The 13,645-nt window shown below is 46.7% G+C and overlaps 1 protein-coding gene across 2 annotated transcripts in view; it reads right to left on the reverse strand.

The window, feature by feature from the left end:
- The window catches only part of STAT2 (signal transducer and activator of transcription 2), a 142,855-nt gene that overhangs the window by 83,376 nt on the left and 45,834 nt on the right, over window positions 1-13,645 (reverse strand). For both annotated transcript variants that reach the window (XM_040425607.1, XM_040425608.1), the window contains exons 8-11: window positions 7,313-7,461; window positions 6,142-6,300; window positions 4,810-4,902; window positions 1,351-1,410 (exon numbers count right to left, since the gene is read on the reverse strand). In XM_040425607.1, the coding sequence (XP_040281541.1) occupies window positions 1,351-1,410; window positions 4,810-4,902; window positions 6,142-6,300; window positions 7,313-7,461 (461 nt within the window). The remainder of the gene's footprint in view (window positions 1-1,350; window positions 1,411-4,809; window positions 4,903-6,141; window positions 6,301-7,312; window positions 7,462-13,645) is intronic.

The raw sequence follows: 13,645 nt of genomic DNA on the forward strand, positions 1-13,645 counted from the left end.
TCTGTTTAATTTGGTAATCCTTGAAAACAGGTATATAATCATCGCACCACAGTGAGAGAAGCCCATCTTTCTTAGGGTCTGATGAGAGGCTGATCACAAAGGATCCCCAGCAATCAGTTGGAAGCAGAATCTGTCAAAAATGGATTCCACCGCTGAAGATTTATTTTTTCAGAATAAATAAGGGCTCATGTATACGAATGTATTTTCTTTCCGTGTCTGTTTAGGTTTTTTTTTGCGGACCATATAAGGGACCATTCATTTCAATGGGTCTGCAAAAAAAAGGAAGTTACGTGTGCATTCCTCTTCCGTATGTTCGTTCCGCAAAAAAAAAAAAAAAATAGAACATGTCCTATTATTGTCCGCATTACGGACAAGGATAGGACGGTTCTCTTAGGGGCCAGCTGTTCCGTTCCGCAAAATACGGAATGCACACTGACGTCATCCGTATTTTTTGTGGATCCGTGTTTTGCGTACCGTAAAATACATATGGTCGTGTGCATGAGCCCTAATAGGAGGATAAATCTGCCTTGCATTGATATTTTGCTTGCCCCTTTAACTGTATTTGTCATTCAGGAGGTGACAACCTCTCTAGGAGCCGTAATAGATGCAATTTTTTGTTGTCAGTTTTGGAAGAAACAGCAACTGAATGCAATTTTTAAAAAGACATAAGATTTATGTGGAAACTAACATAATAAACATAAGTAGTCAACTTGTCATTACAATATTAACAACGTAAAGGTCAGGACAGTTTCCCACACCCTGTTTTTCAGAAGAATTTTGCATTTTTTGTGCAGTTTTTCTTTTTGAGCCAAAGCCAGGACTGGATTCGAAAGGTATAGCTCTCTGTTCTGTTGGATCCAATTCTGGCTTTGGTGCAAAAATCTGCATCAAACATAGCAGTTGCAGTTTTCCCAAAAAAGCGGTGTGTGAAACCACCCTTACAAATCATTAAAAATTAAACTTGTACAGTGATGACCAGTTTGCATTGTTCGCCCGCGAACATATGCGGGCTGCCATCTTTTTTCACAAGTCCGGTGAGGCACAGGTAAGCCCTTACCTGTGCCACGAGCCGGTCTGAAAACAAATGCGGTCACCGGCAGTTTCCGAGAACAGCCCGATGAAGGCCCCCGGTGGCTGTTCTCGTAACTGCCTGCTCCCGCTGACCGCACTTTTTTTCAGACCGGCTCGCGCACAGGCACAGGTAAGGGCTTACCTGTGCCTCGCCGGACTTGTGAAAAAAGATGGCAGCCCGCATATGTTCGCGGGCGAACAATGCGAACTGGCAGTCACTGAACTTGTGCATCAAATAGCAGTAAAATTCTGGGCTCTGTGGTTTTGGAAGTAACATACTTATCTATTGTATGAGAGACCTTCATGTTGTGTCTGAGCTCCTGGAAATTCACAAGGAATCTAAAAGGAAAAATAAAGAAGCAATTCATATTAATAAGAAATTAATGATTAAGTAAATTAGCTGATATTGGTAACTTAATCACCCACCTTCCAAACTGCAGATTATTAACCATCAACAAGACTATACTGTTTTATAGTAGATAAATCCTAAGGCCTATTGCACACGACCGTATGGCTTTTTCAGTGTTTTGCGATCCGTTTTTCACGGATCCGTTTTTTGTTTCCGTTGTGTTTCCGTTTCTGTTCCGTTTTTCCGTTCCGTTTTTCCGTATGGCATATACAGTATACAGTAATTACATAGATAAAATTGGGCTGGGCATAACATTTTCAATAGATGGTTCAGCAAAAAACGGAACGGAAACGGAAGACATACGGATGCATTTCCGTATGTGTTCCGTTTTTTTGCGGACCCATTGACTTGAATGGAGCCACGGACTGTGATTTGCGGGCAATAATAGGACATGTTCTATGTTAAAACGGAACGGAAAAACGGAAATACGGAAACGGAATGCATACGGAGTACATTCCGTTTTTTTTGCGGACCCATTGAAATGAATGGTTCCGTATACGGAACGCAAAAAACGTCCAGTAAACGGGAAAAAAAAACGTCCGTGTGCAATAGGCCTAAGGGCTCTTTCACACGAGCAGATCCCGTCCGGGTAATCTGCTGCGTGAAAGAGAGCCAAGCCCCGTTCCGGACAGCAGAAACTCGGAGCAGTAACATGACTGATAATGCTCCGTGCCTCTCTGTGATCTTTTTAGTACAAAATGACAGTGAGATAAAGTTGTCACTGTGATTTTGTAGTAAAAAGATCACAGAGGCACGGAGCATTATCAGTCATGTTACTGCTCCGAGTCTCTGCTGTCTGGAACGGGGCTTGGCTCTTTCACGCAGTGGATTCCACACACTGGGTCCGGTCGTGTGAAAGAGCCCTAATCTAGACTCCTTTTAAAGGAAATGTAACACCTATATTATTATTACTTGAAACTAGATACTGACTTAATATTCCTTATTTTTATCTGATTATAGATATCCTATTTTCTGAACATGATTATGAGGACAGCCATCTTTCTTGAGCTGCTTTTGGTCAGCATTCAGAGATAAGCTTCACAGCAGCCTCATGGACCATAGAAACCTGTAGTCTGGAGTCTCACTGATATCTAAGGCAGTGTGTTGTGGGCTTGCTCTGTGACCTGTGCAGAGGTCAATAAACAGGAAAGAGGATGAGGGCTGTGACCATCACTTATTGTCAATAGTAAATCTTGATTTATCTGCCTTCAGCTTTATAATGGAGGTGTCATCCTGTCTATGATGATAATGAGATGACTACTGTAAACAATAGTACTTGAAACAGTAAGTAATTTTCTAATTTCACATCCCCTTTAAATCTGAAGTGAAAGGTCAGTCAGAATCTATAACACAATTTACAATATAAATCCATTTCTTTAGGACTATAGTGAGTTGAAAACACTGTAGCTTGGGACTATATGGAAAACCACTAATTGGCTCTGAAGCCACCAAAATGTCAAAATAAAAAAAATGAAGGATTACATACATGCAGACAACTAATACAGATAAGCAAGTCAGAAAAGGCTACTGGAAGCAGGTAAAAGGAGTCTGTCACCAGGAAATTCAATGTTAAATCAGGCACAATGCCGTGTAGGGCCAGGTTCCTGCACAGTATTCTTGATTGACAGAGCCTGGCAGGGGGCTAGCAGAGGAAGTGGGAGGAGCAAGGGTGCACAGAATGACTTGGGCCTGCCCTCTGTGCACTTAAGTGCAAATTTGCATATGTGTTAAAAAGTACTTTTTCTCCAGAATGAAGCAACAAAAGGCATAATTACATTTAGCTGAGTCCTACAAGGCACTGTGTCTGGTTCCCTTTAATCACTTTCTATGTAGAGGACAGAAGCTTCTTCAGGGCCCTGTACAGTACTCATTGTTCCCTCTCCACTCCCCTTCCTTTCTCTTTTTTTTTTTTTTTCTCCCCCATTTTTTTTCTTTTTTTTTCTTGTTAGTTCTTTTGTACTGTTTATACTTCAGATCATCATTGGTTAGGGTATTTTAACACTTGTGTTAGAGGAATCCGGCAGGCAGTTCCGTTCCCGGAACTGCCTGCCGGATACGGAAAAACGTGTGCAAACTGAAACCATTTGTTTCCGAATCCGTTTGACAAATGCATTGAAATACCGGATCCGTCTCTCCGGTGTCATCCGGAAAAAGGGATCCGGTATTTAATATTTTCACATTTTTAAAGGTCTGCACATGCGCAGACCGGAAGACCGGATCCGTCAATTTTAATGCCGGATTTGGCACTAATACATTTCAATGGAAATTAATGCCGGATCCGGCATTCTGGTAAGTGTTCTGGAATTTTGGCCGGAGAAAATACTGCAGCATACTGTGGTATTTTCTCCGGCCAAATACCTTAAAAGTGACTGAACTGAAGACATCCTGATCCATACTGAACGGAATGCACTCCATACAGAATGCATTAGGATAAAACTGAAGCATTTTTTTCCGGTATTGAACCCCTAGGATGGAACTCAATACCGGAAAACTTTAACGCTAGTGTGAAAGTACCCTTAGTCTCATCTTACATCACTGTTTCAATAGTGTGTCGCGTTGAGATATCTTTAAGTATTTGGTCCATTTGATTGTTGGGGAATTATCTGACGCAGCAATTTATCTCTTCTGCTGTCAGTTATCATTGCAGGATTTTCTGACACTCTCACGGCATTGTACTGTCCATCTCTGGTGATGTCCTCCTTTTTTTTTATATTCTGTATTAAGTGTGTTTGTTTAAAAACTGATAAAACCCAATAAACTCTCTGAATGAGAAAAATAAATGCAGCAGACCTCATCCGCTGTCCAAGGGAGCAGTTCATCCTGGTACGGGTAAAGGGCAGTACAATACGTGTAGGGCACTACTAGATGGCCAACTGGTATATTTCAGTTGCGCAGATGATTTACCAGAAAAATGCCCATGATGATTGACTGGATTGTCACATGTTTTGCCGTGTCTGTGGCATTGTATGTTGAATAATTTCAAGTTACAAGGGCCCATGGAAGACCATTGTATGTTGAAAATATTGTAACCTGAAGCCATTGTAGCTCAAGGAACCAGTGTTAGGGTGGTATTATACTGCCGGACGCTCAGGCAGTGCGAGCGCTGATGGATAACACATCCATTGGCACTCGTTTGCACTGGCCTTATTACACAGGCTGATGCAAACTATTAATTATTGGCAGTACATCCCTGATTACACAGCAATGAACGCTAGTTCCCAATAATTTGCCCGATTATCATGCAGTCTAAGGTTTTGGCAAAAAGCTACACAACAACCCTAAAACAATAATATCTGTTCACACAAGCACCTACTTCATTCTCTGCTCACCTGCCACCCACAGAAAACTGGGTGCTGGTTTTCAGTACCAAAGGTCTCTTGCATGGATAGGCCATAATTGGCTGCTTAGATATGACAAATGATCTGATAGGAACAATTAACAGCAACAGATACATTATTTAAATCAAAGCAACAACACAATTCTCACATTTAGAAATATACAAGTGGAGAAGTATAAAACTTAATGCCAATAGGAAATGGTATCTCATTGGTCTCTATGGGCAACTGCCCCAATTTTCCATACCTGCCCTTTTATTTTTACTTCTCACTTTACGTAGTGGGGAAAACATCTGTAAATCATCCATAAGCAATTGAGGTGTGGCAAATAGACTAGCTTATGCACTTTGAGGGGCATATCTGTGCTAGACCTCATAGAGAAGCTAATGACAGTGTGGTTGCAAGACATATGTCCATCAAGGTCAACCAAGGGATGGGAAAGAAATGGATGAATGGAAGGGCTGCAAGTAAACTTTAGAACTTAGGGGGTCATTTATTAAGCTGAAATACGACAATAGTAGGCATATTTCAGGCGCAGATTGTGCAATCTGCAACTTCTCCCCGCTCACGCCAGGTTTAAAATAGTGGGCGTTGTCGGGGAAGGGGACTGGCTGGCAAGCCCGTCTCATTTACCATTTTCTACGCTTTTTTCAGGCATAGAAAATGGGGTAAATGTATTTGGAAGTTGTCTTACATTCAGAACTGGTGGAGGATCCACCGAAGTTATGAAGAGGTGCAGGTGGAGCCACCACCAGCTTAGGGGAATATTAAGACCGGCGTCTAAAACGGCAGTCTTAATAAATGTGCCCTTGGTTTCCACCTATTGATCCAGAGGAAAATAACATTTTAAAAAACTAAGGCATTAAAGACATTGCAATCCAACCGCTGGGGGCCCCCCACCAATCATGATATTAGGGGCCCGTACTCCCCATCTGAATGGAGCAGCAAACAAGCATGTGTGGCCGATGCTCCATTCAAACTGGGGGGCCTTTGCCCCCATTCTGGTGATCAGCAGGGCCCCCCAGCAGTTGGACAACCAAAGATCAGACACTTATGCCCTATCCTGTGGATAGGGGATAAGTTGTCTTAATGAGGCAACCCATTTAACCAATTTGCCCTAAAAATGAAAAATGTCCTTCACAAGTGGCGATCAGACTGAATCAATGTTCAAACAAGATTTCTATCATTTCCACAGGTATTGATGTTATTTTTTGTGAAGCCATCAACTATTACGGCTTATTCCCCTCTCCCCAGTCAGAAGACATGCATGCACAACTTAAACTGGAGAAAACTATGACCACAATTCCAGTGATAGCTTAAATTTACCTCTGGAGAAGACACCGCAGCATTTCAAGCAGTCGTTCCAGTAGTTTTGGAGGGTCAATTTTTAAGGGGTCTCCTTCATATGATACTTGCTTTGGAAGCTCACCAAGGTTACACAGGATACGTTTCAGCTGGAAGAACACTTCAACTGTCTTTGTCACCCTGTATTATGAGTGGAAAGAGAGTCACTTAGGCTGGCTTAACATATGTCTGCAATCCATTTTAGTTTCTCTCCGGCGTGGTACAGAAAGGCCGAAGGGAATCTGATGCCAAAATTGACCCCATAGTTTTCTGCAGCATGTCAATTCTTTCCATGGATTTTACCCTGCAATTCTCTCCTATCCTCAAGATAGGTCATCAATATCTGATCAGTGGGGGTCCGAGACCCAGCAACCCCGCCGATCAGCTGTTGAATGGAGCAAGTACTTGTAATTACACTACACTACTGCCCCACAGGCGACGACGGGCAGTGTAATGAAGAGGAAGTAGTGCCACCTCCACTTCAAACAGCTGATCAGCCAGGTGTCGGACCCCCACAAATCTGATACAGATGACCTATCTTGAGAATAGGTCATCAATATATATGGCTGCACAACCAATTTAATTTTAGGTTTTTGCCTCCATCCTTACAGAGCAGTATACAATGGCTTAGGCACATTATTCTGGGTGCACTCCATCTAATATACACATCTACTGCTTCCTAAAGTAGGATAATGTTTTTTTTTGTTTTTTTTTGCAACAATGGGTAAGCTTTAGGGTCCATTCAGATGTCCGCAACTTTTTTTTCGGAACGGGTGCGGACCCATTCATTTTCAATGGGGCCGGAATGGATGTGGACAGCATTTCTGGATCCGCAATTCCGTTCCCAAAAAAAATAGAACATGTCCTATTCTTGTCCGCAATTGCAGACAAGAAAAGGCATTTTCTATGAGAGTGCCGGCGATGTGCGGTCCGCGAATTGCCGCTGTCCGTGTTTTGCAAAACACTTACGGACGTGTGAATGGACCCTTAATCAAACAAACATATTACAGATAACTTAGATATAACTTTACAGAAGTCCATCTCAATTTAGATTCATGATCATCCACCAAAGATGGAGAACTCCAAAACAAGAACAATAACCAAGTGTATTGAGGAAACTAAATATGAAGGTTTAAAGTGGTTTTCTACTTGCCAGGTTTCGAGCTTCTTGAGACAAGTGTTCGTCGCAGCTCCAATGCAGAATAATCTTTGCCTTTGAAGCCAATTAGACAATTCTTCCTTCAGAAAATCAAGAAGGGTCTCGCACAGCCCCAGGAGTTGCTTAACTTGGTCAAGTATCTCCTTTTGTAATAAAAATAAATAAATAATAGTAATAATATTGATTATAGCAACAGACATGCATTTATTCATTTGAGCATATTATTATTATACTCACTTATACAGTAAAGCGCTGCTATATCCCGCAGCGCTTTACAGACATTAGCATCACGCTGTCCCCAGTGGGGCTCACAATCTAAGTTCCCTATCAGTATGTCTTTGGAGTCTAGGAGGAAACCGGAGAACCTGGAGGAAACCCACGCAAACACGGGGAGAACATACAAACTTGTTGTTGTCCTTGGAGAGATTCCAACCTAGGACCCCAGCGCAGCAAGGCACCAGTGCTAGCCACTGAGCCACCATGCTGCCCATATACACCATAGCCCACATTTACTAATGTAAGTGCACCTAAATTGTGCTAAAACTTAGAAAAAAATTCACACACCTAAAGGGAGATTTATAATCTCCCATGCGTCTGAAAAGGTGTGGTAAAAATTCACAAACTATGGGGGGTCATTTATTAAAGGGGCTATCCGAGGCTGGAAATGACCCCCATATGCCCGGGCCCCTTACACCGATTCTACTTACCTGGCTCCCCGCTCCCTGCGCTGCTCTTGGTCCTCACACGGCCGCAGCTGCTTTTCCCCGTGTGCGGATGAAAACATCTGGTGTCGGGGGGGGGGGGGGGGGAGTAGCCAATGGCAGGCCCTGGCGGGGACGAGCCTCCCTAGCGTCACCCGTGATGCTGGGGAGGCTCACCCCCGTCACCATTTCTAACCTCGGATAATCCCTTTAAGACTGGCGTTTTAGATGCCGGTCTTAATAACCCCTGCGCTGGTGGTGGATCCACCAAAGTTATAAAGTGGTGCTGGTCTTTACATAACTTTGGCGCATCCACTGCTGGTCTAAATCTACACCAGCTTCCTTGCTGGATTAAATTTAGACCATTTTCTATGCTTAAAACAGGCATACAAAATGATAAATGAGACAATCCCACTCCCCCTTTTTTAGACCTGGCGTGAGCGGGGAAAAATTAGATTTTTTGTACTCACCGTAAAATCTTTTTCTCGTAGTAGGCATTGGGGGACACAGCACCATGGTATATGTCCAACTACCACTAGGAGGCGACACTAGACATAAAAAAGTGTTGGCTCCTCCCCGTTGGGCTATACCCTCTCCACAGACACTAGACAGATCAGTTTGTACCAAAAGCAGTAGGAGAGAGAAGCAAGGCAAGGAACCAACAACTCCCGTACCAGGAAAGATCAAGAGATCAGCCCGGAGAAGCGGAAGTAAAAAAAACATAGGGTGGGATCTGTGTCCCCCAATGCCTACTACGAGAAAAGGATTTTACGGTGAGTACAAAAAATCTAATTTTCTCGTGCATGGCATTGAGGGACACAGCACCATGGGACGTCCCAAAGCAGTCCCCGAGGGTGGGAAAAGAACAACCATGCCACCTGTTGGGCATACAGGTGCGGGAGAACCATGTTACCCAACAGGAGAAAAGCACGGAATAGGCAGGAAGCCTCATAACAAGGGAGAAACCCCAAGGAAGCCAGTGACGACTGCCAGCACCCCAGGACGAATGCCTGGGAGAAAATCCCAAATGCAAGAAGAAGGTAAAGGTGAACACCCAGCTCAGCCGAAGGCTGGAGAGAAAGTAGGACAGCATCGCGTATTGGAGCTACCTAACATTCTAATTGTCTCAGGCGAAAGCACAAACACCCTGAGGTCAACCCCTGAAGGGCCAGGGGAGCAAGGGAACATGGAATCACTGAAGGCCAAACGAGTGAGGGAAGCCATAGCAAGGCTCACATGTGAAGGGAGCAGGTCTCCCCTCACCGCAAAACAGGTGAAGAAGTTAAGCGCCCTTCCAACCCTTGGAAGGGGAGGGGGTTGTAAGTAAAAACCAGGAAAAGAGAAAAGATAAGACCTGCATCCCCAACCAGGAGACGAGGAACGAGCCTCTGAAAACAAAATATCGCTGAGAAGCGCAAGACCGGAGAAACTCTGGCCAAACGAAGTATCAGGGAAAAAAAGGGGCCCAGATGCAGGCTCAGGAAATCTCAGCAGGGGCACACTTGAGTGAGGGAAGCCATAGCAAGGCTCACATATGAAGGGAGCAGGACTCCCCCCACCGCGAAGCAGGTGATGAAGTTAAGCGTCCAATTGAAAGGTGAAAACCCCAAAGGCGCTAAGGGAAACCGCCAACCCTTGGAAAGGGAGGGGGTTGTATGTAAAGGCCAGGAAAAAAAGAAAAGAAAAGATAAGACCTGCATCCCAAAACCAGGAGACGAGGAACGAGCCTCTGAAAACAAAATATCGCTGGGAAACACAAGACCGGAGAAACTCCGGCCAAATGAAGTATCAGGAAGATGCAGGCCCAGGAAATCTCAGCAGGGACACACTGGACTGAGGCACATGGGAGGAGAAGGAGAGTACTCCCAACAGTCTAAGGAGGAAGGTTCTACAAACAGGAGGGAGTCCCTCCCGAAGGAGACCATAAGGTGGAAATGCAAACCGTAGCACTAAACCACTCAACACCAGGTACTTGACGTGGGAGGATGGGAAGAGAGACACGAATCCCAAGAGGACCACAAGGCTATTGGAACCCGCAAGGGGAACAATCAACCCAGGCCCCTCCCAAACAACGATTATCATACAGAATCTGTGTGGTCAAATGAACGGGGACAGGGACTCCAGAAAGGAGTACCCGCTATGGGCTCACAAGGAACCAGGAACTGAACCACCAGAGGACAACAAAAAACAGAATATCCAAGAAAAAATGAAAAGAACCACCATATGGGAAGGAATTGGCCATGGACAACTAGCCATTCTAAGAATAGTGGCTAGCAATCTGCATACACTGTCCCAGGGAGGGTAAATACAGCGGCTTGGGTTGTACCACTAAAACAACAGACACCAATATGCATAAGGAATGGCGAAGTCGCTATAAAAGAAACGGGAGTGACTACACGAAATGTAGAAACCAGCTGCGACCGATATACAGAAGACTCCCAGGGGGAGAGAGTACCAGACAGGCGCAGACAATAGCAAGGTCCCAGGGGACTGCCCTCTGTCATATAGTACAACTAAACAGAGAATATAAGGGAACACCCGGACCCAGAAGGAACTACAGAACCCTGTCCGATACCAGAGCATTCAGCAGAAAATTCACCTACCAGGCAGGTGTGTGGCGCTCAGTGGTTCTGTCCCTGACTCATCAGGGAGGACGTCCAGCGAGGATAATGTCGCTGACCCCAGAAGGATTCCGTGTGGCGGAGGACATCCAGTGATGGCCGAAAACTGCCGCAGCGGCCGGTGCTCACCAAGCTACGTACCCCAACAAGGAGAAGATCCAGTGGAGATCACTGTACTCCACCAGAAATGGTCCGCCCTGTAATAGAAAACAACGCGGGTACTCCTTATAATATGGGGAACGCGGAGTGCAGCAGACAGTAGTATTTGATAGGGATGGCAATAGCAACCCTAGCACAAAAGCCAACAACCACCTGGCCATGGTGTAGGGAGCGTGGTTGTATGTGGACCACCCACCAGATCAGAACAGATCAGCCATATACTGGGTACACCAGAAGTAGCAATAGACTGACAAGGTGGAGGTGGGGGTTGGGCTGGCCCACCCCTGCCAGATATGGTTACCATGTTCATGCCGAACCAGGATGGCCCGAAAAGGGAAGGAAGCACCCAGTAATACAGAAACTGTATGGGCCACAGATTGCACCATAGGGCCCAGCACGTGGGTACTAAAAATACACGCCTAAAACCGAGGTAAAGTGGCTGCATGTTGCACTCTAAGGAGGGTGGAAACAAAGCCACAGCATTCGGGAATGCGACCACATTTGGAGGGTACAGGTCCTCAACCTGTAAGGTAGAAATACGGCTGTGTAGTGTAGATACGACCAGAGAGGCTGGAGATAGTAGAGGTACTAGATTTAAGATTAGAGCGATGTGGGCGCATGGAGCACCCTAGGACCAGAGAAGTACAACGGCTGCCACGTTAGCAATGGCACCTATATTCCGCTCGTGAAGGGGAAAATAGGGCCGCACGGTACCACAAAGAACGACAGGTGCACACCACAATTAAGTAAGTGCAATGGCAACTGAAGGATGCCCTCTATTTCACCTAAAAAGAGGGAAACAGGGCCGCATAGTACATCATAGAGCCAGACAGGTGTAACGGCTGCAGCATCAGAGACGGTGCAGGAACTCTACCTGAGAAGGGAGTAAGATGGCTGTTTGGTGCACACTATGATGAGGTAGGTGCAGTGGCCACGGCAATACAAGGTGGCCTCAATATCTCGTCCGGTAAGGGAGAAAAAGTGACGCAAGGTACACCATAAGGCCAGACAGGAGCAACGGCAACAGCTTTTGGAGATAGTGTAGGTACTCTACCTATGAAGGGAACAAGGTGGCAGCCTGGTGCCCACTAGAACCAAACAGAGGCAATTGCTACAGCAATTGAGAGTGGCTTCTATATCTCGCCGGGAAGGGAGAAATAGTGCCGCACGGAACACAATAGAGCCCGCCAGGGATATTGGATACAGCATCAGGAGATGGTGTAGGGACTCTACCCATGAAGGGAGCAAGGTGGCTGGAAACAGACAGGTGCAATTGCTACGGCAATTGAAGGCGGCCTGTATATCTCGCCCGGAAGGGGGAAATAGTGCCGCATGGAACACCATAGAGCCAGTCAGGAGTAATGGCTACAGCATCTGAAGTAGGTGTAAAAGCCAGTAAGGGGTTCTGAACCCATGAACACTACATGCAAAGAAAGTGTCTTACCACTGAGCTATAGCTTTAGACACTAATCGCCACGGCATAGAAGCCGGCCTGTATTCTCTGGTACAGGCACTACAAACGAACCTTTAGAGGCCGAGAAGGGTTGCCAACCCTACAAGTGGCGTTTCCCTGAATTATCAGCTTGCCTAGAACATAGCCCCTGGATAGGGGAACCAGGAAGGTCTGTCGTGTACAGCCTACAAGGGCGTACGTACCAGAGACACCGCGTAGGTGTCCCAGTTGCTAAGCACGGTGATGGCTGCCTTACCTGTGCAGGCAGGAGAGCGCCATCCGAAAGTCCACTAGAGGGGCACCAAACCTGGGTAGGGTAGGTACCACCATGCACGTTTGACTTGACCACACAGAGGGATTCTGCATGGTGGAAGACCGCCTGATGCTCTGTTCCAAGGGAATCGGTGCAGAGGTGTCCCCAGAGGCAACTGACAGAGAAGGCTTCGTCACCAGCCTCAGGCCTGTCCTGGGGTGACCCGAGGATGCCAAGGAGGGGTGGAAGCTAGTTGAGACCACCCGAGGTTGGTCCGTGGGCTACTCCTTGCGTGACCCTGTATCTGAGCGTGGCTCATCTGCAGGGAGGACCCGGGGAAAGGGGGGGGGGGGGAGAGGAGACCTCAATTTGTAGGTAGCGCTCCAGCGACTCCGCCAGGGATTAGGCGAGTCAGGCAAGGTTCCCATGGTTCGACATGGAGGGAGCCCATTCAGGGGGGACCTACACACAAAAGGGTGGGAGGGGGGGACAAGGCGGAGGCCCTCATAGAGCAGCAGGGCTGACCTAACTGTCCCCGGATGCCATGTTCCCAAGAGGTGCTGCAGCAGCTATAGAGCAGGTGGCAGGGCTGCAGGAGAATGCAGCAATCGAGAGGGGAGGGGAGGAAAAGGAGCCTGCAGACCAATTCAGCCAGAGGCTGCCTACCAGACCCCAGGAGCTGTGCAGCGGACCCCAAGCAGGAGAGCAGAAGATGGAGACCCGGCGAGAGCAGGAGCCGACAGCCGGAGGAAGAACCGCCCCTCTGAGAGAGAGCAGGGAACCTGGGGCTGGATTGGCAGGCAGGAGATCCCCTCCCAGGCTTCCCCCACGGAGGAGAGGTGACGGAGTAAGCCCGGGAAGGACAGAAAGTGGGCGGGGAGATGCGGCCTAGTAGGCCCGAAAAGCCGGGGCCTAAATTATTGGAGCGCGGCCAGGGACGAACAGCCGCGATCGCGGAAGTGCCCCAGAGCTGCCACGATGAACGGGGGCCAGGAGGGAGACTTGAAAAACGGAAGGCCAGGGGGCTTCTGGGGCCAGGGTACAGAACCAGGATGGCCGCTGAGAGAAAGTTTATGCTGGGATACAAACCCATGACCTTCTGCATCAGAGGCAAGGCATTTACCCACACAGCTACAAGAG

Source organism: Bufo bufo, chromosome 3 (assembly GCF_905171765.1).
Source record: "Bufo bufo chromosome 3, aBufBuf1.1, whole genome shotgun sequence".
NCBI lineage: Eukaryota > Metazoa > Chordata > Amphibia > Anura > Bufonidae > Bufo > Bufo bufo.